We start from the raw sequence: 22,417 nt of genomic DNA on the forward strand, positions 1-22,417 counted from the left end.
GGGCGGTGGCGCCGTTAACGGTTCCCGGGGCTGCCGCGGCGTGAGGGGCGCCGGGGAGCGGCCGCTCTGGCGGGGCTTGAACCCCGGCAGGCAGGTGCCTTCTCGGCGTGGTGGCGTCGCGGGCGGCCTGCAGGCGGCCCGCTGCTTGCGGGAGCGGTTCCTCCCCTGTGCGCCGGGCTGAAGAACGAGGGGAGCGTCTTCTCTGTTAGCAATAACCGAAAATAAACGAGCACGCATCTCGGTGTTTGTCTTCGTGTTTAAGTAACGGAGAAACTTATTTTTGAAACACTTTTTTTTTTCCTTATTCCGGAAAGGGCCTACACTTTCCTCACCTACTAGTTATCTACTCAAAAGATTTCCACTTTATTTTTTCCTGCTTATTTCCCTGCCCTTCCAGGTTCTCCAGAATTAGTTGTTACAAGTGCCATTCTGTGTTAACACTGAACAGTTCCCCCAGGCTGCGGCAATGCTGACAGGCTTCTTGGCAACGAGCTTAGCAGATGATAAACCAGGCCTGGACGGGAGCTGATGGCTCTGTCTCAGCATCTCTCGGTGATGTTTGTCCCCCACGGTAAATTTGGGAAATACAGATGGGTGCAGCAACAGCTATGGGAGAATGCAGGGCTGCCTGTGAATGTGAGGGTGAGGAGAGGAGCAGGAGGGAATAAAGGTCTTAGTTTATTCTCTTATTACTATGGAATTGAGACTTTTAGGCTAAAGAAGAATGAGACAACCAACAGGTTTTTCTTTTTTTTTAAGAAGTAAGAAGAATTACCTGGAAAAAAAACAACGAGTGATGCTAAGAAAGAGGACTGAATTAATAAAATGACAGCAGGCAATTCCACCCTGGTTGTACAATGTCCTGGTCTAAACACGAAGCAGAGCAATTACATGATGCTAAACTATTGCTGTTACAATGAAACCACTGTGATTGTAAGCACTTGCAAGTGGTTTCACATGTGTTTCATGTTGTGTAAACATATCAGGTAAATATATATGAAAGTCATAAACTGTTGGGGTGGGCTCTGCAGAAGTTTACATCAATTTTATAGAAGCAATTAAATCAGTGCAGCTTCTTTTGTAGAACTGGTAGGAAACAGGCTGTAAACAGATGCTATCTTTTGTATTACCTCAAATGTAGTTGATTTTCACATAAAGGAAATTGAGTATGGTCTGATCTGCCAAATACTTGGCATCAGTTACAAGCATGTTGGGATCATAATTGCTGATAACACACAGCTGGACATAGTAAAAATATCTGTCTATGACCTCATTAAGAAGAAGGTTGACCAAAGAAGCTGCACTAAATGCACTAAATGCAGTAGTGTGAAACCATTTTACATTACGGTGGTGTGGGAAGATACCTGCTATGAACTTTTAGGCCTGCTCTGTGCTAGCAACTTCAGCTGTTCTACTCATTTTCAGTTGAAGTGTGTCTGTATGTATGTATATATATTTATATGTATGTATGAAAATGATCAAAGTGTTAGGTGTTACAAACTATATTTCTATGTTAGAATAGTCTGCTAGCATATCAGTAAATCTCTTCTAGTGTAGGCCTTTGTAAGTGGGTAAGTGTTGACATACTTTAAAAAACATGTCTGTCATTACATAGAAGGTGAATAACTAATGTGGGAAAGCAGGAGGAGAAGAGAAAGCAAGTACAGGGGAACTAGCCAGTGTAAAGACAAGGGATTAAGGACTCTGGGATTGACTGTATTGGGGGTGAAAAGAGGAAGGATGAAATGACTTATATTCACAAGTACTATGTTTGTGGTCAGTCAGTGTAATTTTGCATGCATAGAAGGGGGAGGAACTTTGTCCCCTGCAATGGTTTCACAGAGAGCAGTGTTTAGAAAAGGCTTTTGTCCATGCTGGCTGAGTTTCAGGTGATGCATCCCTGAAAAAGTACTCTCCAGGTCACGCTATTTGGCGTGTGGCAAGAAGTAATGAGGAGGAGAGGAACACCTCTGGCTGTCTTTCTGAGAATTGCTAGCTCTGTTCCCTATAGTGTTTGTCTTGCTTTGAGATTAATCGCAGCTGGTTAAGAAACATGAGGAACATTTTGTGTTTAATTTGATGTGGTGGAGCTGCCTCCTGGAGGAGAGTTTGATAAAGGTCCATGGGTTTGCGGTCCTCAGAGATTTTCTGTAGGAGTTACTGCAAGGTTGTGGACCATGCTAGTACTACTTATGCGACGTGCTTCGTTATAAGCTGTATGCTTGTTGTCTTTGTGCTGATTTACTGTAGGGAGTTTGTCCTGATCATCCAAAAAGATCACTTGGCAGCTGGCAGAATTGGCAGAGGTGAGTGTGTAATGCTCTTGCTCTGGCTGTTTACGCAGGCAATATTGGCTGTGAATGCTTCAAGCACCTGCTGTTTGCCGGAATACTTAGCACTGGATGGGCTGATATAGCTGGGGTATTCACAGCCTCAAGGGCTCTTCCAGTGACAGTGGCTCCCACCTGATGGCACACCAAAACTAGAATGCAGGAAGTTTTCCTTTCTAGCAGTTGTTTAATTTCTAGCAGTTATTTAGGCATTACTAGCCAAGTCTTCAAACAGTATGACAAACTCTTCAGCTAAGTGATTTTGCACTCTGAGGTGCATTAGAGTGTGTAAGCTGACCATGACTCTTGCTTGTTTTTTATTAAACTGCCCTAAGAATTACACTGGTGAAGTGTCTAAGGCATATAAGGATCACAATCTTGAAATATTTCCGTGTGAACTTCCTGGTGAGTGTTTTGTTGCAATAAGGAAAGGTGCTCCTTGCAAAAATGCTTAGCTTGTAAAGTTAATGATACTCTTGTTATCAACAAAGGCAGCAGGGAGGGGTGTGAGGGGACTGGGAGAAGGATATTTATTTCTGGCCAATTTTTTTTGCTCTGCTGGTTCTTGGAGGTTTCTAACCTGGCTGAGGTATTGGTGTTTGTCCATAATTAAAGTCAGTGTTATTTTACTGTCTGTAGATGTTCGGGGAGTGGCAGTAATTAAGCTGTGGTTGCCTTGCACAATGGGATGACCTTAAACTGTTGAAAGAAGCTTTTATTACTTTATTTTTCTTGTGGGCTTCATGATTCTTAAGCATTGAGTATAAATATCTCTGTACTATAGCTCTGAGAGGCAATCCTTATTATACCGTAGCATGCTCAGTATGCATGGCCCCTGCAAACACACATTACAAAGCTCCTGCTCAAGGCAGCTTGGAATTCAGGCTGAAAACAGAGGTGGGAGAGGAGAGCTGCAGAACAGGAGGGGAGGGAGCAGGGAGCTGGATTTCCCCATTTTTGCAGCAGCAAGCTGTTCAGTCATCTTATTTACCTGTGGAAACACAGCCTAAAATGTTACCTGTTAACTCTCCAAGATGTGTTTTCAACCTGTGGCATGTGGATTACTTCTAAAGCGCCCATGAAAACTTACTCGGGGAGATAACCCTGTTTTCAGCCAGTTTAAATTCCCTAAGGCTGTTAGAAATTTTTTAGTCAACCAGATGAAAAAAAGTGAAAACTGCAGATTTGTAAACTAGCTGTTTTTCTTCCCAGAAACATCTCTCTGCCTGTGAAAATAAGTCCCAGTGACCCTGGCTTTGAGTCTGAGAGTATCAAAAAGAAGTTCTATACAACATTCTCCTAACTTTCCCTCCTAAATTATTTTGCACTATTGTGTCCAAAGAAGAAATAGTCAAAACTGAGATTTTGTTGCCGTGGTGTAGGACGAACTGATCTGTGTGTGTCAACTTCAGTTGGAGTGCCTTATTTAGTCACTTTTTTCCTTATCATGCAAGGAGCAGTGTGTGTCAGACTGTTTGTTTCCTTGCTTATGAGCCAGCTAGGCCTGAAGCCCTGCGGATATAACAGTTGGCTCCATGTGGGGGATGCAGTCTACTGCTCTTTCAACTACCTTTTATTCTTCTGGGATAAATCTTGATGGGTTGTCACTCAAGCCATATCTTGCCCGTTTCACTCAGGACATTTGTAGTAAAAGGAAGATTTGGGGCAATATGCCCCCACATATCTGGACGAAAATGGAAAGGGTATGTAAAAGGGTGAACAGCATTTGAAGTGTAAGAATTGCATACAGAAAGAATGGCAATCTGTTCAGCTGCCTAGCTCTTTTATTTGTAATAGCTAGAACAGGTTTGAGACTTGATCCCTTCTTATTGATTTGTTTTGATGAGAGGAGGAAAGCCCCAATTTTTCCTAGGAAAATACAGCAGGCATTGTTTCGGTAAGCTGAGAGGCACCAGTCCCTGTTTGCTTTGTGGTTATGGACTGTTTAAGCTTTACAGAAGTTATTAAACACGTGACTAGAGATTAGATATATATGTCTCCCACCAGTCATCGTATTTAAGTATATGAGGAAAAGCAAAGTGTTACTGGTTCAGTAATCCTAGACCACTGCTGAAATAGATACTAGTGAGTTGTGGGAACAGGAACTGTTCTGGGGGACAGATACCTCTTACTGTAATGGCTAACTGTGAAGCCGTCATTGTCTTGGAAAGCCTTGGAGTCAGTTTTCCAGTCTTTTTCTTTCCAGTGTTGTTGTTGGCTCGGAAGCCCACAGTTCTAATGAAAACTGTGGTTTCGTTGCTAGGAGTTTGACATAACAGTTCTCAAGATAAGCTCTAAAGTTGAGTTGAAGTCTGTTGCTTCTTCCATTTCACTCATATCTTAGGCTTCCATTTTTCAGATGGTTTTGCAGTCTTCAGCTCCAGTGCTTTGTGAGCTATCTGCTTATGTCAGATCAAAAATGATATAGAATATAAATGGTTTTGCAACTGGGGCTGATCCTGGGAGAGGCTGGAAGCTGATGCAACTCTCATGTTAGTACTTACATGTGTAACTCCTGGGAGTGTAGCCAGAAAAGCCACCTGAAGTCAAGAGACTGTATGGATATGAAAGTTAACATTGACTTCTCTCAGTGTATTTTTCCTCACTGATTTCTTTTTGACAGGTAAGTTATGCTTGTACAAACTTCTCTGTAATGAGAACGCTGGTGTAACTAAGGCTGAGAGTCCAAGACCTGAGCTAAAGAGCTAAATTCATTTACACAAGGGGGAAATGTGAGTGCTACAATGGCTTTGAATTTGGGCCTATATAGGGATGCATACAATTATTCTCAGGTCTAATGTCTCCCTTCCCCCCCCCCCCCAAGTGAATGCTGGAAGAAAGTGTATTTAGAGAAGCTGTGAACCATGAATGCCATTTTGTGACACATCAGGATATTTGAGATATCACCAGTTATAAAATACAGGCACTCTAAGACTTGGGGGTTTTTTTGTTGTTGTTTTTGATGCTTTGGAGTTGAACCTTTGGGTCTTTGTAAATGTCTGTAAAATGAAGAAATCGTGCATACATTGTAAGAAAGACTATTTGATCTTGCTAGAGACTTGCCTGAGTTCGGCAACCCATACAGCAGCCTCCATGCAGTATTTAGAGATGCAGGAAATAATAACACATTTCCTGTGGGAAGTGTTCGTCTTTTCCTCCCCCCGCTCTGTATGGGAAGCAACCAGGAAACTTCGTATGAGTCTGCACCAAAATGGCATGTTCAGACTAGGCAAGTTAGTAATGTTTAACTTTTCTAGGACCAAGTAATACCTGTTTGTGAAAAAATCAGCCTTGTCATAGCCATTAATACATGTTTCAGTTGCTAACACTGGAAAATATGCATATGAAATTCCAGTGACCTCTTAAAGACACTGACTTAAACCAATTGAATCTCTCAGAACCAGCTCCCGTGGTTGTTATCCCATGGTTTGCTTTAGGAAGGTGTAGTTCTGTATGTCCTGTGGCTGATGCTGAGTTTTGGGCTCAGCCTCTAATCCGGATTGCTCACGTGTAGTCTGATACGACTCCATTGAGTGGAAGTGCAGGACAGAAGGGAGATGGTAATTGTGGAAAGCAGTCGGTTTTCTCATCTGCTGTCAGTGTTGGGCCTTGCGTAGCTTTGTACTGGCCACATAATTGTTTGGGTTCCTCTCTTTTTTTCTTCTTGTCATATGCTTGTGATGTAGATGACTGCAGAAGAGGATTGTCTTTCAGACTGTGGTTCAGTTAGTATTTCATTGTATTGACATCTGGAGGGGTTATCCAAAGGTACCTTGGAGGCCTCTTTCAATTTGCTTTTTCTTTCCAGAGCACAGAAGTTGAGCGCCATGAATAATGCAGCTGATATCAGGAAAAAACTGGAGGTATAGAAGACACAGTGGAAATCGCTAGTTATGTCCACCAGGAGACCTGAAACAGGAATCACAGTTTAGTCGAAGAGAAGATGCATACTAAAGGTAACAGTATGACATTTATGTAAATGTTAAACTTAAATCACTTGTCAAACTGCCATATACAAGCATTCACAGATGAGTTAAGTTCTCTTCTGTAGATTCTAGAGCTCCTTTCTTTGTAGTCTCTGCTCAGGTGGTGTTTCTGCTTCTGTATAAAGCATTTCTCAATAAACTGAGAAATCGGGAAAGAAAGGAAGCTGTAATTTTTTTCCCAGCCTCCTGATTCATTGTGTTTACTCAGCAGAGGATCCCTGTGCCACTGCCACTCACTGGATTTTGGAATGAGTGACCTTCATACATCCCAGGTCAGAACACAGAGCAAGTAAATAGAGAACTATCTCAAAAATCAATGTGTTTTGGTCTCTAAACTGAAAACTCATCTTCTTTTAATAGTGCATAATCAGGGGAGGAAAATTCACAGCACAGCAAGTATTATAACTAATATTAAGTTTCTCAATATAAAACATTTAGAAGAGTGGTATATTAAATGAGTATTTTAACATTAACCCTAGAGATGGAAAGACAATACTCAAGTGACGCATGTGGTGCCTCCTCTACAGGCTGCATATATATATGGAACACTGGAGTAATGTTTGTTTTCTGCATGCATTCTTTGTTAAGAATTGGCGATATTTCCTTTCATAGTGGGTTTTCTGTAGCAGACTTTAGGAGTCTAAATAAAAATGGAGCTGTTCTTACTGTGCTTTGTTGGGCCCATCTGCCTTTACTATCAGATGTCCAAGAAAACACTTTTTTTCACTTTGAGAAAAGTGACTGACACTCTAATGCCTGGGAATACTGTGAAATATAGTGCATATTATCATCCCATTCTTAGAATAGGCAGATATTTTACTGCTGAATGACACACAATTCATTGTTTGGAGAGGAGAACTGAAACCCAGAATTGATTCATGCTCAGGTTCATATTTTTTGCTTGTCAATCTTTTGAATGTGCTGCTATACTGCAGGAGCAGCTGTGTCTTCAGCAGGTCACTTTAGCAGTGTTTGGAATGAACCTGTGATGTTGTGAATAATATATTGGATTGGGGGCTGTAACTAACTCCCTGTTTCCAGAGAAGAATGAATAAACTCTAGGGCTCAGAAAGAAAGGTGAGTAGAAGCTTTTACTATAAGGCTCTTGAATAATGTAGAACCAGCAACACTTGTGATCACAGTAAATGTGTTTAACTGGGTGTTTGCAATTCCTTGAGACTTCATAGGTAAAACAATGCAAACTAGCAAAGCAGTGAAAGAGCTCTTAGACAGCAGGATCCTACCGCAGTAACCTCTCTCTGTCTTCCTACTGTTCACTGGAAAAAAGCTCTCATCACTTTCATGCTTATCGAAGCTGCGTACCAAATGGGTCACGTTTTCACTATCTGCTGTTGCTTCTGTAGCTGCCCAAGCATCACTGAAATGGCCCTCCTTCAGATGTGAGAAGGGGCTGGGTGTTCCTTTCTGACTCTCCCTTTTGTCTTGCTCCCTCTGCATAACTCACCTGCCTGCGTGGGCTTGGGAACTCCCTCCTTCCTCTTTATGCTCCCAAATGCTTGTCACTAGGGAGTCTTAATAACCTATTCTTCCCTAGTCTGCTTTAATAGTTTCTCTCACCTGTGAGAGGAGGTCCAATGAGGAGAGTGATACTCTCCAGGATGGTGAAGAGCCCTAAAGCACTTGAGAACCTGTCCATCTCCACCACATCCATCAGCACCTGGAAGGTGAGTGCCCCGATGCCACTCATGGCTATGCTGAGGATGACGCAGTAGACGATGAGCGCACTGAACTTGGCTGAAATGACACAGATGAAATTGCTCAGCCCACAGAGGAGTACAGCCAGGCTGAACAGGTAGATGCGTCTCCCTGTGAAGACACTGAGTCCTGAGAGCAGCCCTGTCAAAGGGCGTATGAAGATGTTGATGAACCCGATAATGGAGATGAGGAGAGCTGCCCTGCGTTCCTCCACCCCACTGTGGATGGCGTAAGGCACGAGGTAGATGTGGGGTAATGCAAAACCCAACATCATCCAGGTCACTCCAATAGTATAAATCTGGTAACCTTTGTTTTGGCAGAAGATGTCAAAAGCCAGGTACTTCTGCAACATCTGGAAGCATGCAGTCCTTCTGTCTTGCTGCTGGATCTCTGGGTGGGGAGAAGAACCTCCATTGGTCAGCTGTGCCTCTTCTGCTTCTCTCCCTGGCTCCTCTCCAGGCCTGTCTGGCTGTAGTAATGATCGCGATGCAAGCTGAACTGGTCTCATAATGGCTCCACAAACGCAGCAGTTCAATAGTATTCCTCCAAAGATGAGAAAAGTGTTTCTCCAGCCCATCTCATCCAGCAGGTACTGAGAAAGCAGTGGCCACAGTGTGAGACCGAGGGAGACACCTGTGGATGCCATGGCATTGGCCAAGGTTCGCCACCGTACAAAGTAGTAGCCCAACACAGTCACTCCTGCCTGGAAGCTGAAACACGATCCCAGACCTAAGGAAAGAGTGAAATAGAAAATGATAGCACGTGATGCTTTGTGGTGCCTTGCAAGGTGAAAAGAGCCCAAATTCAGGCCATACCCACAGATGACTACTTTTACCACTGAAGTATTTCCTCACCTGCCAAGCTGTGCAACCCCCAGTGATTAATACCCAGTAGCCCTGCACAAGAGGTGAAGAAGGATGTTTTGGGTAAATTAAACTCTTCGTGTTCTTAGGTATACTAAATACACTGATCTGAGCTAACATTTGTCTGGGGCACACTGCTGTTCCTAAAATTGTTATGAAATTGTCCATTAGAAAAATGCCAAGGACTTGTTTTTTATACTGCGTGCAGCAGACAGTGCTGCTTTTCTGACACTTTCCTCAGGCTCAGGGAGTTACTTTGTTGGTCTTCTCTGTGCAGTGCATGCTACTTAGCTTGCAAGATCCAACAGGATTCAGTCGCGAAGTGACCTGGCTGCAGAAACTCATTTTTCTGTGTTAGAAAAAAAGCAAGAGCAGAGCAACTGATATGTAAAGGAAATATTTGGAGAGGAAAAGTTCCCATCTGTTACTTCTGTTCAAAACCAACACATTCTTTTGTTAGAAAAAGGTTTATCTCCACATTTCCCTAGACTGGGAGTGGTGAAATATAAGCGCAGGGAACTTGTGAAGAAAGTTGTCCCAACACATTACATTCCAAGATTGAAAAAAATGTCCTTTCTCAAAAACAAAAGGCTGTGAAGCTACTAAAAAGAGCAGACATCTTTGCTTTCCATCTCACTCGTTAGAAACCCGTAGCTGCGTGTGGCTCACAGGAGAAGAACTTTCCAGTGAGTTTGGCTGGGCATGGTGTGCCTTAAAGCGGTGTGAAGGGGAAGTCTATCCAGCATCCTGCTGAGCTGTGGGATTTTTGATTCATCCTATTTGTCAGATGAGTGAAAAACGTGAGTACTCGGTCTGGTCTCTGCTCATTCTCACCACTTCCCATCTCTCAACACCCCCCAAATCAAGTGCAGCAGCTGGATTTTCCTGCTGTGCTTTGATACTCACCAGTGATGAAGCCTGCTGTTAGGTAAAGCTGGCTGAGGGACTTGCAGAAGGAGCTGGACACCATGCCCGCTCCGCTGAGCAGACCTCCCAGCATCACGGCAAACCTGCAGCCAAATCGCTTAACCAAGAGGCTGCAGAGGGGCCCTGGGAGCAGTCAAAGAAGCAAAAGGAAAGCAGTTATGGAGAAAGGAATTATCTTGAACTTGAGATTGCCCTCTAATACCTGCTGGACTGCTGCAATTGTCAAAGCTCATTGTGTGGTTTAGCCTAGAGACTCTGAGGGTTGTCCCAGCAGCGTCACGTTACAGAGAAGCCAGAAATAGAAAAAATAGTCTTTCATCCTCCCAACCGATTGGTCAACTTGTCAGCTGAAGGGAAGGCTCCTGTCATCTGCTTGGTTGTTGGACATTAGATAGGATTTCTAAGCTTCCTTGTGATAGAGACTAAGTAAAACTCTTGGAAATGGAATGGAAGAGGGACCTTCAAGTGTGATTCAGTGCTTATATGATATTCTGTGAATGATTTGAAAAAGGTTAGGACATGGATCTTGACTTCTATGCTACTGAGTAAGAGATTGTAGGCAGCATGCTATTTCTGCTTGCATGCTTCCACTCTCATTTCATTATGTTTTTCAAATATTCTGCCACAAAATCGCCTAAATTGCCCTTGGCTCCCCTCTACCTAGATGAAATTCCCTGCAAGAGGAGGCAGATCGACTCTGAAACAGATCAAGGATGGGAGAAAAATATACATCCTTGAGGAGGATTATTTAAAAATGCACGGAGAGGCATATTTGTGTCTGTGTTGGAATCAGTCTAGGCTTCAGGCCATGGCATCCAAGCCCCAGCTTGTGGAGTCTTGCAGCTGTCCTGCAAGTCATCTCCCCAGGAAAATAATGAGGTGTTACTGCTGGCACAGCTCTTCCCACATGCCCGTCCTGGCATACCTGGCAAGGGTGGGTCAATATAACTGTGTCCACTTCCAAGAGGACACAGGCCTAGGAGCAGCCCGCACACATGCTGGTTCCCGCTCCCATGCCTCTGGCACAAATAATGCAGAGGCGCGAGCAAGACCTTGGTGCAGGTAAGATCTTCCGGAGGGCCAGAGCCCAGGTCTGCCTGTCTTTAACAGAAACCTGGGTTTTGTTGTGGGCTGACATTGCTGGCAGGCTTTACTAAGAAGCAGTTACGTTATTTCATCAGAAAAAACAATGAACAAATAGGCACGGAAGTGCATGTTTAATGTCTGTTAATTCTTTAATTTTTATAGACTTACGGTGAATTCCATGAGATCATGCCAAATTGCCAATTTGTTAATGTTGCAAATTTAGGGTGCTTCATTTTGGGGTAGAAGATTAGCTCAGACTTGCGGAACGTCAGTGGGAAACATGCTTCTCTCTGCATGCTCTGGTAGAAGAGGAGCTGAAGAGAGAATTTCTTTTGCTGTTCCTATGAGGATCCGCAAGGATTTCCAGATTGTTATCTTTTTTTCTCTGTAACTCTTAAGGTTATATAAGCAAATTCAGCATGGCTCTAAGCTTCAGAATTAGCCTTCAATCAGTGTGGGAAAATACCCTGTGGTATCTCTGTGACCTAAAACAATGTCTGGTTTGAAATAAAATCCCCATAGTCAAGCAAACAATGGAGTGCTATGAAAATTAGGACTGCAGCTGTTTGTATTTTGATCTGCTTTAGACATTTTCACCTCAGACTTCAACTGCCCTTTGGAAAAGTAATCAGCAGGTTCAGCAAACTGGTGGCTGCATTATTCTTCCTCCTGCTGAAGACATTAAGATTGGTTCTCCTGTTTAACCCACCCCAAGTTGCCAGCAATCGTAAATTGAACCCTCCAAAATCATGAGGTTGGTTTTAAAAATCATAAGGGCTTCTCATTATTTGTTCCTGTTAACTTGCTTTCTAGGTTTCAAACATTATTTCTCCCTTGCTTGGGGCTTTTGTGCTTTGCTCTGCAAAAATAGTTCCAGGAAAACTGCTGCATTCATACTAATGTGAGTCTGGAGAGTTGTGTGTGCTGAGGTATCGAGAAACAGGAGCCTGTAAGGGCTTGAACTCTTGCATTTCCCCCACTAAGGACAGTCATAGGATCCTGAGGTCTCTTGAATGATTTGTCTAACAACATAATTACCTATTGCTTGTACCTAAGAACATTGCATGGGTAATGAGCTATGTTTGGCTTAATAAGTTATGAACTATTGTTTGCGCTGTGCCTTTCCCTGTTTCCTTCCATAGCTCTGCTGGGCTGGGGTTGGCTCTCCTGCACGTGAGCTTCTCACTCAGCTGATGAGTCTGAAAATGGAGTTTTCTGTCCATTTCCCTTGCTGTTTACTAACTTTGCAACAAATGTTTTTTTCCTTCTGTTACTCTCAGTTAAAAAGACTAAAGGAGAAGAAAAGAGAGAAGAACCTGTAAGAGGTGCTGGTGCCATAGCAGAAAGCAATTTTGGGAAGGGTTCAAATGCCAATATGATGGATGCAACCTAAGAAGCTGAATCAAATAGAGCTTCGGCCACTGCAAAGATGGTCGGAAGTCACAGCAAAAGCCGTACGTGTTTGGCCGGGGAGGGAGTCTTCTATCTCTGATTTTTCACTGGTTTTACTCCCTGGCTTACAGCTGTGTTGCTCCTGCTTTATGCTGCTGGGGGCCAGGAACAAGTACTCCTCTGCTGTAACAGCCTGCAATAGGAGATGATAACTGGCAAGCCAAGTAACATCTAGTTTGTAATTTTACTGGTTATGCCTTGTCCAACTCTATTAGTGAATATAATTAACATAAGGCTGTTCTTGTTTAGTTTATAACTTTCATATCTATTTATTGGTTTGTATTATCTTTCGCTGTGGTTCCAGCCTCCCAATTATTCCATTAAAGAAAGTTGGAGAATTGATATTTTCCTGCTGACACTGCCAGATTTGTCCTGCCTGGGTGGGTGGGGGCTGAGCTCGGTGTGGGCGCTGTGCGGCTCCTAAGCCCGTTTCCCAGAGCGAGCGGGTCCCGCTGGGCTCCCTCACAGCAGCAGCAGCAGCAGGGGGTGGGAAGCAGCCTGGGGAATGCCCCGTGGTTTCCCAATTCGCAGCCCCACGGATACTGCTCTGCTGCTGCTGGCTTGCAGTGATCATTCCTCCCACGGCAGCTTCCCCTGAGGTTCCCTTCTGTGTGCGCCCTGCGTTTCTGCGACGGCGCCTGGGAAGGGGCAGCCTCTCGCTCCCGTGTCGGGTGGCTGCCAGCCAAGTCCTGCACAGGAGCGAGTGAACCTGTCACGGCCTTGGCATCAGCATGACTCAGGGCTTTTGGGGTTTTATTTTTTCCCTTGCTATAAAGTGTCACCTTTCACCAGCACTAGGAAAGGGCATGCGTGAACCGAGGGCCTCGCTGGCCCCTTTGCTCCTTTTGCCTAGGCGGGGTGCGGGTAGCCTGTTTGTCGAATAAGCACAGGGGCTGCACGTGGAGGGGTCAGTGGCAACGCGGGCCGCGCATCGGGAAGTCCTCGAGCTGCCTGTCCCTGGAAGGTGCTGCCTGACCCGCGTCCTGTGGCAACGCAGCCGTGTCACCTCTGCCCCAGCCCTGCCCGGGCGTGTGCTCTGTGCCACTGCCCCAAGGGCTGCTCCTGCCCTGTGTCCCAGCTCGCTCTGGAGGAGCCTGCCAAAGCCTTCTGGCACCTCTTCAGCTGCAGAGAGCACGCTTGCCGTGTGGCACGTGGAAGGGGACATGCTCTCATGGGCAGAAGAGGGCAGAAAGCACCTACGCTTGTGGCTCCACCATCCAGCATGTTCAGAGAGCTGCTGGGGAAGAGAAGTGAGTTTTCACTGGTCTGGAGGAGCTGGGCTCCCTCCTTGACCAAGGGTCTCTGCTGTCTCTTAGAGGTGCAGCCTGGTACCTGTGGACATCTACCTTTGGGCTTTGTGGGCGTTGACCAAAGAGGCTAGGAGACGCCTGCGCCCTGCTGACCTGCCAGTGACTACCAGTGTGCTCTGACTTCCCAGTCCCGTCCACCTTCCCCTCCAAAGAAACATTAGAGGTGTGCTCGTTAACGGCCCCTCGTCAGCGGCAGAACCGCAGGAGGCTTCACTTACCGCCGGCGTGCAGCACGGCCACCATGATGGAGGGGAACCACGAYGTCTCGCTGTTGGTGGCGTGGAATTCGTGCTGGAGGTCCGTGAAGAAGACGCCGATGCAGGAGGGGAAGCCCAGCGTCAGCCCCTGCAGCAGCACCGCGGCCAGCAGGACCATCCAGGCCCAGCCCCGGTCCTGGGGCTTGGCGGCTTCACGTGCTGCTGCTGCTGCTCCTCCGCGGGACATGACGGCTCCTCTCTCCGCCTAAGCCAGCCTGCTGGGCAAGGGAGCGGGGCTACCACGTGTCCCGCAGCCCGGGACCGGCCCTACGGAGCAGGGCCAGCGGCGGCCCCGCGCGCAGCCCCATCGGCGCTGCCCGAGCCTTTCGCAGCTGCTCCTTCGGGCTCCTCGCCCCGCATTTCTCCCAGCGCCTCCCTTCCGTCTCGCTGCGGGATCCTGGCAGCGAATTACTTGAGCAACGACCGCCTTCCCCTTTTATATTTCACAAGACTGCGAACGCGGCCAGGTACATAACCGGACCACACCTCCTCCGAGCTATGAATTGGCCTTACCCAGCTCCCGCCCTGATTTTCCCTTTCGCCTGCTTTCATCATATGGAGTCCCCTTGCTGGTGACTGCTAAGGTCACCAAGTCCTCGTAGCGAGAGGACAAGGAAAACCGTGCGAATGCCAAGAAAAATAGAAATGTATAAAGCCTGCAGCTGAGCTCGTCGCGAACCTTTTAGGAAAACTGCTCCTCCATACAGTTTAAAGTGCTAATGGCGAAAAGCCGCTTTTAAAGCCGTTGATCACTTAGGATCTAGTGATCTCGGTTATGCTTTTTGCTTTACCTCTGGTTAGAGCTAGAGCCTCTTCTGATTTCTTTGAGCCCAGCTGTGTGAAACGCGTGGCCAAGGCATCCCCCGGCCTCTCCACGTGAACGAACACACATAAAGAAAAAAAGATCTGCTTTGGCAGCTGGATGAGCTCAAGCACAGTGGCCCTAAGGTCGCTACTCTGCGCAGTGCAATATTTATTTAGCACCTAAATAGCGCTTTTCCCCTAAAACAATAGCCGCGACTGAGTTTGGTGCGCAGCTTGGAAAACGGGTAAGAGCTTGAGCTTGCTCCGTATTTCAAATCGGCCACGGTGGCATACTCACGGAGTTAGTCTCGTACCTCAGGCCGAGCCCCGAATCGGGAGAGYGAAGGCTAGAGAGCGTGTGCGTGAGTGTGTGTGTGTGCGTGCRCRGTGCCGCCAGCTCGTCCCCGGGCCRCRCAGCACGGCCGGCTCATTGCCCCCGCTTAGATACCTCTGCTCCAGCAGYGACCCRAAGCGTCGATGAAGTCTTTTGCAATATTAACCGAGGCATCGCTTCTGCAAACAGGGCTCCCGCGCCCGGCGGCTCGCAGCCAGGAGAAGGCGGCGGGGGGCTGTGGGAAGGGGCTCTCACATGCAAAGCACGGCGGCGGTGCTCGGCCCGCTCCCCTCCTTTGTCCGCTCTTGCCGGGCACAGATAATGCGGCTGATTCAAGCGCTTGTCTCGCTGGTGCGAATTAGTTGTCTCCCAGCCTCAAACCTCTCCCCGGCAACGGCAGGCCTGAAAAAAGAGGCAGAAGCGCAGCTCCTCGCCGGTCCCGTGCAACGCTCGCTTTTGTGCAGCGCGAGCCCTGGCTCCCGCGGCCTTTCCCGGAGCCCTTTCCCCCGGCTCGCCTCCGGCGCCCGCCTGCGGCTGCGGGACGCCTCTGCCCCTCGGCCGGCCCGTCGCCGCCTGCCCCCGCAAAGGTAAAGGGAGCGAGTTCGGTGCGGCGCTGGCTCACCCGCGACGGTGGCAGCAGCTCTGCAAAACCTCGTTTTAACCCTTCCCAGGGCGACCGGCCAGCAGGGCCGCTGCAAAGGCGCCGGGCCGGCAGGCGCGTCGGTGCTGCTGCGGGCTTGCTGCGCCCGGCCGACCTTCTCCTAGCGGCGAGCCGCGAGCCGGGACCACCGCGAGCCGGGACCACCGCGAGCAGCCCCGCCGAGGCCGACGCTAGCGAGTGCCGGGATGCGGCTTGACGTGCACCCGCACGGGACAAGGGGGCGCGTGCCCGGGTCTCAGCCCGGCTGCCCGGCCGCTCTCTGCYGTCGCTGCCTGCGGGTTATGTCGTGCTCAAGCCTTCGTGTTGGTCATCCTTCTTCCGGCGACCCCGAGGACGGGGGGATTCAAGCCCTGCTGGAGCCCCTCAGCCGCACCGCAGTGTCCCCAGCCTCTCACACYGCCACGCTCCCCGGCCCCTCCGTGCCTCAGTTTCCCTYGGCTGGGCCGGCGGCTGGCGAGGGCACGCGGCCGGGCCGCCGGCTGCTCCCCCCGCGGGTGGACAGTCCTTTACGCCGAGAAACGCCAGGGCTTGGGCCGCTCACGCCGCTTGCCTCCCAGGACGGGGCTTTTTTAGCTGCTGATGGCCGCGTCGCTGCGGCCACCGGCGGCTCGGCAGGGGCTCAGTGCCCACGGCCGCGGCGCGGAGGTGTTCGGGCCGGACCGGGCAGGAAGGTGTTGCCACCCGAAACGCCCCGGGGCCGCGCTGACGCCGCGGCGGGGGTGGAAACGGAGTGGCGGGGAGGGGGGGGCGGAAAAAGAGCAAAAATAAGAAAAGGAGGAAGGCGCTCCAGGACCGGAAGGCGCCGCGGCGGAGCAGCGGGAGGGGAGCRGGGGGGCCCGGTCGCCGTTCGGGGCCCGGCGCCCCACGGTGTCCCCTCGGCCCCCGGGGCGGCGAGCTGGCTTTTTGGGGTCGCTCAGTGGCTGTTGCGGGTAGCGCAGCCAAGCGCTGCCGTGGGCGAAAGTTTTTCGGAGTGACCCTTTAAGCACCTTTCCCTCCCGGCCGGCTTTGCAGCCCTCTCCGGGGCAGGTCGCGCTATCCCCCGCGGCTCCCCGAGGTCGCAGCCAGCGGGAGCAGGGACTCAGGGTCCGGTGGCCCCGGCTGCTGCGCCCAGCTGCCCTCGAGGGACGCGGGGACACCTGGGCCCGGCGGCGGGACCCTGGGCTGCGTGGCCGGACCCGGCGCGTGGTGGCTCCGCAGAAGCCTTGGCGGCAGTTTTGGGGCAGTCGGGGCGCGGGGAAGCCCAAGCGCGAACGCCTCGGAGCTTGCCAACGGCTTGTGCAAAAGACTTTGACTCCAATCCAGCGATCTGGATTAGCAAAGACTTGTCCGACAGACCAAATCTCGCAGAGGAAGCGTCTCTCTTTTTCTGGCGGGGGAGCTGAGCAGCGCGGCAGCGGCGGGGTTGTCCCCGATCAGGGCTGCAGCAGGGAGCTGCTCCCGCGCCCGGCCTCGGCCCCACGGCCGCAGCCCGCTCCGGCCAAACCGGCCCTGCAGAAACCGAGCTCTCCCAGCACCTAAAAGCCRATTCCTGAACCAAGCGGCCTGAGACCGGGGCAAGGGCAGGGTCTAAACCATCTAAACAACCGGCTCGGCCTCGGGGCTGGGACGACAGGGCTGCCCCAAAGCGCCRCTTTATCCCGAGAGCTTCCTAAGTGCTTCCCATAGCATCACTCACCTCTCCTCCCCCTGCAAGGGGTGCCAGGATCCTGTACACACTAATTGGTCTTAATTAGCCTGAGCAGCCTCATCTGGGGCTTCCTCCCACGCACCCTGCACCCRCCTTGCTCCCGAGCTGCATTTAAGCTCAGGTCCTTGGCCTGGTCCCTGCTTTAGGCTGCCCTGTCTCAGCACTGTCCCTGCTCTCCTGGATGGACCTTGGATCTGCCTTGTTACTTTGCTCTTGTTAATCACCAGTAACGTGGGTGATTAGTGCTATCAGGTGAGGAAATCCCATTCTTGGTACTTATTGGACCCAGCTTAGTGCCCATTAGGCTGTATGGGGAATGATGCTGCTTGGCAAGGAGATGGGAAATGTGGCTTAGGGAGGCAGCTGGCACTGGCTTGTGCCGACAGCCTCCACTGGGTTGGAGGAATCTGGCAAGACACGGCTTGTCCCCGCTCTTACCCCGAGAGCGAACCTCTGTGGGGAGTGTGCGGGGCGGCGGGTGCCGCTGGAGGGGTTGCACATGGCAAGGCCCCTCTCCCCCGGCTGCTGCCCTCCTCCCCGACCTGCCGCCTTGCCCTGTGCCGCTCTGCGAGTTTGTGCCCTAGCGTCGCCTCCTGGGAGCGGTGACGGGACAGCACGGAGACATCCGCTGTGCCAGCAATCCCAAGGGCTTTGCTGGGACCCGACTGAGGTTACTGGGGGCCTGGGGAAGCTGCCGGTGCGTTTGCAAAGGGAATTCCCTGCTTTTGCAAAGGGGAGGAGGAAGGCGTTCCCTGAAAACTGGGTCTTCCGAGGAGATGGGGTTGCCCTAAACCACGAGCTGCACGATGGCTGCAGCCAGCCGCCAAAGCCGTGCTCCGCAGGACCGGCCAGACACCGTGCCAGCCCCCAGGAATCGCACCCCTGGCAGATGGGAGCTTTAATAGCATCTGAAAAGGTGGTGGAAAAAGCCTCTATTTGGGGTGTTGCTTCAAGGTGACGGAGCCGCCGCTGCTCACCATGAAGGCCGGGTAGAGGGGCTCCGTGAAGGTGGCCAGGAAGCGGTAGATGAGGTTGGGGGTGTTGGTGATGCCGTAGAAAGTCAAGGAGCCGGCGGCGTAGTCCAGGAAGACGCCGATGGTGCGGTAGTAGCCGCCCTCCAGGGCGGTCCGGACGTTGTCGTGCCAGGCGGAGAGCTGCAGCGAGTCCCACTCGAGGCACCACGAGGCGCTGTTCCTGCCCAGGAGGTRGAAGACGTGCCTCTCGCCCGCCTGGCGCCAGCAGCTGTACGTGGCGCCCAGGCAGAGCCACGAGTCGGACACCTCGGCCTCCCAGTAGTGGCGGCCCTCGCACAGGCTCCGCGAGCACGCCACTTGGGGCCAGCAGCCGAAGCCCGGGCGGGAGGCGGCGAAGGCGTCCAGCAGGATGCACACGTTGAGCGCCGACCGCGTCTCCTGCAGCAGCAGCAGCTCCTCGCTGGCCGAGCTCGCGTCCCAGCTGAGCTCGCAGTAATCTGCCTCGCAAGAGGGGCGAAAGGTGGAGGGGGGGTCCCGCTTAGGCCCTGCGGAGACCCTATCCTGCTCATGGGATATATAGTATATAATAATGCACATAATTTTCCCGCCACCCAGTCTGATCTATCTGCTCAGCTGCCCAGCTGGCATTGCCCTTGGCTTTTCTGGACGGGGAAGGGGTCGCACCGAGTGTTGCCCCACGGCTGGCTGTTGCAATAGGTGTAAATCCCACCAGCTGCAGGGTGGCTGTTGACAAGCAGCCCCGGCATTTTGGGGGGCATTGCACTCGTTTCAGGAAACCTACTTGCCCCGGGTGCCCGATGGCATGGCACAGCCCTCCCACCATGTTTCTCTTGGAGTCAGGTTTGATATAGCTTGGGACCAGCAGCTCCTTCCCTGGCTGTAGCTGTAATGCCAGGAAGATTTGAACCTTTAAAGCAAATTGCTTTTTGTCTCTCCTCTTGTTAATAACTTCTCATTAAGGCAGGGCACCCTGTTTGGGGCAGGCAGAGAAAGGCTCGTGTGGCAGTAAAGGCGTGCAGGCAAAATTCATGGAGTCTGGTTTTAGGGAGCTGGCAGGCTTCTGGGCTCCAAGTTTCTAGCCAAGAGAAAAGGCTTTGGCCACATTGCTTGGCAGCTGCCCTGGCTGGGTCCTGCTCAGCCTCTTGTCCAAGGATGGTTACTCCAAGGAAGGTGAAGGCAGTGCTCAGGAGCCACAACAGGGCAGGGAAGGGCTGATAATGTAGTGCCAGCACCTACATTTTAGGAGGCTTTTCCTGTCCACATCTGGAGGGACAACTTCGTTGTTCAGCATTGTGATACCTGGAAAAGAAGAGATGAGAGCTGTTCATCCTGCTAGGAAATGCAGGTCAATGCAGGCTTAGGGCCACTGGGGGGGAGAGAGCAGGGGGACAGCAAATCTGGCCACCAAGTGCTTGTTTTACAAGCATAAATTCGGTGTTGAGGCCCTGATATGAGCAAAATCCTTCTGCTTGGCAAATCTAGGCATCCCATTCTCCTTACTTTTCATATGTTTCTCTGCATTTGAATTAGTAAGATGGGGAAAATGAAGGTGGACATTGGGAGATGGAGATACTGCTGCAACAAATGAGCATCTTTGCAATGTTGCAAAAATATTCCCAAGATATTCATGTAAAGTTCCCCAAGATTCACGGAGGTCAGTCTGCAGGGCTTGGCAGCCTTGCAAAGAGCAGCTCTAAGCATGTGTCACCTGCAGGGAATTAATCTGCTCAAGATGGGGGGAGACAGGACAGCTCAGGAGATGGTGAGGCTGGTGAGACACTGGAGTTGTGATGGGCCATGGGCAGCACTGAAAGATGACGGCCTTGCTGCAGGCACCAGAGATGACATCTCCAAGGAGCAAGAAAGCTAATGCAACCAAGTGACAACCTGGGAATAGGGTTGACTTTGGGACTGTTCTAGCTTTCTTCATTTCTAGCCACTACCATTTGAATTCATCAAGATCATCAGTGCGTGTTTTTTCCTGCTCTTGCCATAGATGTATTGCTCAGGCAAAATCTAAAGCTAGCTCATCGGGTGGAAGGTGCTCACCTTTCCCAAGGATTTTCTTGACAAAGCAGAGACCAACTGTTGCCAGCTGAGCTTTCAGCTCACCGAGAATCTGCTTGAGGCCCATGAAACTTGAGGACTCCTCACACTTGGGACTGAGGATAGGCTTGCGGCAGACTCCCATCTCCTTAACTTTGGGGAGTTCCTAGGAGTGACAGAGGCTTTTGCTAGGAAACGTTGCCTTAGGGTYGGATGTTGGTGCCTTTGCTCACCTCTGTTACACCACGACCTGATGGCAATTGCTTGGGGATTGCAAGCTCTTTGGGGTTTGAAGAAACCAGCTTGTTTCTCCAGCCCTGGAAGGGATAGGGTGTGCGCGGGTTATTTGTTCAGATAAAAGTTGGATTAAACCTTCAGCAACTGCCTCAGAGCCAGATCTAGGTGGAAGGACACGGCTCCTTAGCTAAGGTCTCTGTTTCCCAAACAAGTTAGTAAGCTGGACTGGAAATACCTACAGGCTTTCTTCTGCAAATAGATCTGGCCTGATGACTTTGCACAGAGTGCAGGTGAGTGGGTAGGTGACTAACTGACCTTCATCTTTACGTGGAGTGCCCAGGGCAGAGCGTGTGCCATGCAAGATGCATTTAGAGCTGTGCTTGGATCTCTGTGCTGCTGGGTGTCACCCGCTGTGATGGTGAGGAGAGGAGGGACGCAGCAGGGGCTTCCCCTCCTTTTCGCCAGAGCCCCAGTCTGAGAAGTCGGACTCGGATGGATTCATGGGCAGGCATAAACCCTTCCGCATCTTTTATGGCAATTCAGTTTTCCTCTTTGTCCGCGGACATGAGCGGGCAGGTCAGAAAAACAAATGAATTGCTGTGCTCCAGGCAAAACTGGCACCGTGCGGGAAAGCCGAGCCACTGGCTCGGGGTGACTAATGAGAGTTTTGTGGTATTGCTGCTGTTTGAGGCGAGCTGCAGCCCCTGGCCGTGACGCTGCTCAGTCCTGGCAGGAGAAGGAGCCCTTCCTTCAGAGAAGGGATGCRGGAGCACCCCTTTCGTGCCCTTTCCAATGCAGAAAAGGCAGAAAAAAGGATTTAAAGTCCTTCTGCCTAGGTTTAGATGTGTGTGCTACTTGCTGACTTTGCCCTGTGGCTACTGGGAAATCTCAGCAATGCTTTCTCTCACTTGCCTTCCTCCTAGGCACCTGGCAAAGCCACGTGGAGGTCTATTAACTCCCGTCAGCTCCTGGGGGATGCAGGGACCCAGTCCCACCATGGGCAGGCACCAGGTGTCTGGAAGTGGCTGTGTGACACCAGTGTGTGCTGCCATCCCTCTCCCACCTCAGGGCGCAGGCCCTCACCCGCCAGAGCTGCTCGTCACTGGCGTCCTCGAGGAGGCGCGTCAGCCAGGCGTCCTGCTCCCGGAGGTGCTCGAGCTTCTCCTGCCTCTCCTGGATGGAGTCGTCCAGCTGGAGCAGGGCTGCATGCTCCTCTTGGTCGAGGAAGCCCAGCAGGTTCCCGTGGAGCTGCCTGAGCTCCTGCAGGATCTCAGCGAAGCCCCGGTTCACCTCCTCTCGCGCCCGCTCTATCACTTTCTGGGGGAAGGAGATACGTGCTGTGGGCACCAAACCTCCAATTGCAATGGTCTCACTCAACTGCTTTCTCCCAAAATGGGTCCTTCCGGCTAATCCTGGATGATTTGCTATTAATCACAGGAGGGGATGGAGCCTTGGGTGTCTGTAATGTGATGGTAAAGCCAGCACAGCTGCTGGCAGAGCATTGGCTCTGTCTTGTGGGGGGGCACCAAACCCATGTCCATTTAGCAGGTTCTCCATGTGACTGAGGAGGGCTTATTTTAAAAATGCTCTTAAATGGCCCCTTGAGAGCAAGTCTGGCTCTGGGGAGGTGGAATTTTGTGCAGTGCAGAAGCAGGGGCCTTACCGTGAGGTGGATCACCCTCGCTTTGTGCTTGAGGCTGTCAGAGGCCACCATCAAGATCTGGTT

General features: G+C 50.5%; 4 protein-coding genes across 12 annotated transcripts in view; 1 reads left to right on the forward strand and 3 right to left on the reverse strand.

Annotated features, from left to right (window-relative positions):
* Nucleotides 1-12,702, forward strand: part of NT5C (5', 3'-nucleotidase, cytosolic) — a 21,722-nt gene extending 9,020 nt beyond the window's left edge. The window contains exons 6-9 of one of the 9 annotated variants that reach the window (XM_026090454.1): nucleotides 6,139-6,286; nucleotides 6,499-6,588; nucleotides 11,496-11,662; nucleotides 12,189-12,702. In XM_026090454.1, the coding sequence (XP_025946239.1) occupies nucleotides 6,139-6,199 (61 nt within the window). In that variant the 3' untranslated portion in view covers nucleotides 6,200-6,286; nucleotides 6,499-6,588; nucleotides 11,496-11,662; nucleotides 12,189-12,702. Of the gene's footprint in view, nucleotides 1-6,138; nucleotides 6,287-6,498; nucleotides 6,589-7,251; nucleotides 7,333-7,871; nucleotides 7,943-11,495; nucleotides 11,663-12,188 lie in introns of those variants that run through there. The other 8 variants (XM_026090453.1, XM_026090452.1, XM_026090459.1 and 5 more) reach the window with 8 other exon arrangements.
* Nucleotides 7,387-9,865, reverse strand: SLC16A5 (solute carrier family 16 member 5). The gene is made up of 2 exons (XM_026090576.1): nucleotides 9,802-9,865; nucleotides 7,387-8,881 (listed from the first exon to the last, which is right to left on the reverse strand). Exons 1-2 carry the CDS (start codon nucleotides 9,863-9,865, stop codon nucleotides 7,878-7,880), a joined length of 1,068 nt encoding a protein of 355 aa, XP_025946361.1. The 3' UTR covers nucleotides 7,387-7,877.
* Nucleotides 12,703-12,930: 228 nt separating the features above from the next.
* On the reverse strand, nucleotides 12,931-14,159 carry LOC112977798 (monocarboxylate transporter 6-like). The gene is made up of 2 exons (XM_026090577.1): nucleotides 13,889-14,159; nucleotides 12,931-13,049 (listed from the first exon to the last, which is right to left on the reverse strand). The coding sequence occupies exons 1-2, from the start codon at nucleotides 14,112-14,114 to the stop codon at nucleotides 12,931-12,933; spliced, it is 345 nt and encodes a 114-aa protein (XP_025946362.1). The 5' UTR covers nucleotides 14,115-14,159.
* Nucleotides 14,160-18,286: 4,127 nt separating this feature from the next.
* LOC112977770 (tripartite motif-containing protein 16-like protein) lies at nucleotides 18,287-21,850 on the reverse strand. Its single transcript, XM_026090527.1, has 4 exons — nucleotides 21,775-21,850; nucleotides 20,458-20,620; nucleotides 19,645-19,707; nucleotides 18,287-18,884 (listed from the first exon to the last, which is right to left on the reverse strand). The coding sequence occupies exons 2-4, from the start codon at nucleotides 20,597-20,599 to the stop codon at nucleotides 18,346-18,348; spliced, it is 744 nt and encodes a 247-aa protein (XP_025946312.1). The 5' UTR covers nucleotides 20,600-20,620; nucleotides 21,775-21,850; the 3' UTR covers nucleotides 18,287-18,345.
* Nucleotides 21,851-22,417: the final 567 nt, after the last annotated feature.

This window comes from Apteryx rowi, unplaced genomic scaffold (genome assembly GCF_003343035.1).
Source record: "Apteryx rowi isolate R43461 unplaced genomic scaffold, aptRow1 scaffold_86, whole genome shotgun sequence".
NCBI lineage: Eukaryota > Metazoa > Chordata > Aves > Apterygiformes > Apterygidae > Apteryx > Apteryx rowi.

What these genes read in the sequence shown, in the direction of transcription:
- SLC16A5 (XM_026090576.1), bottom strand. Translation starts at nt 9,865, where the DNA reads ATGGTGTCCAGCTCCTTCTGCAAGTCCCTCAGCCAGCTTTACCTAACA. An exon ending in AACAGCAGGCTTCATCACTG is followed by an intron (nt 8,882 to 9,801) that starts GTGAGTATCAAA and finishes TTGGCAGGTGAG; the next exon opens with GAAATACTTCAGTGGTAAAA.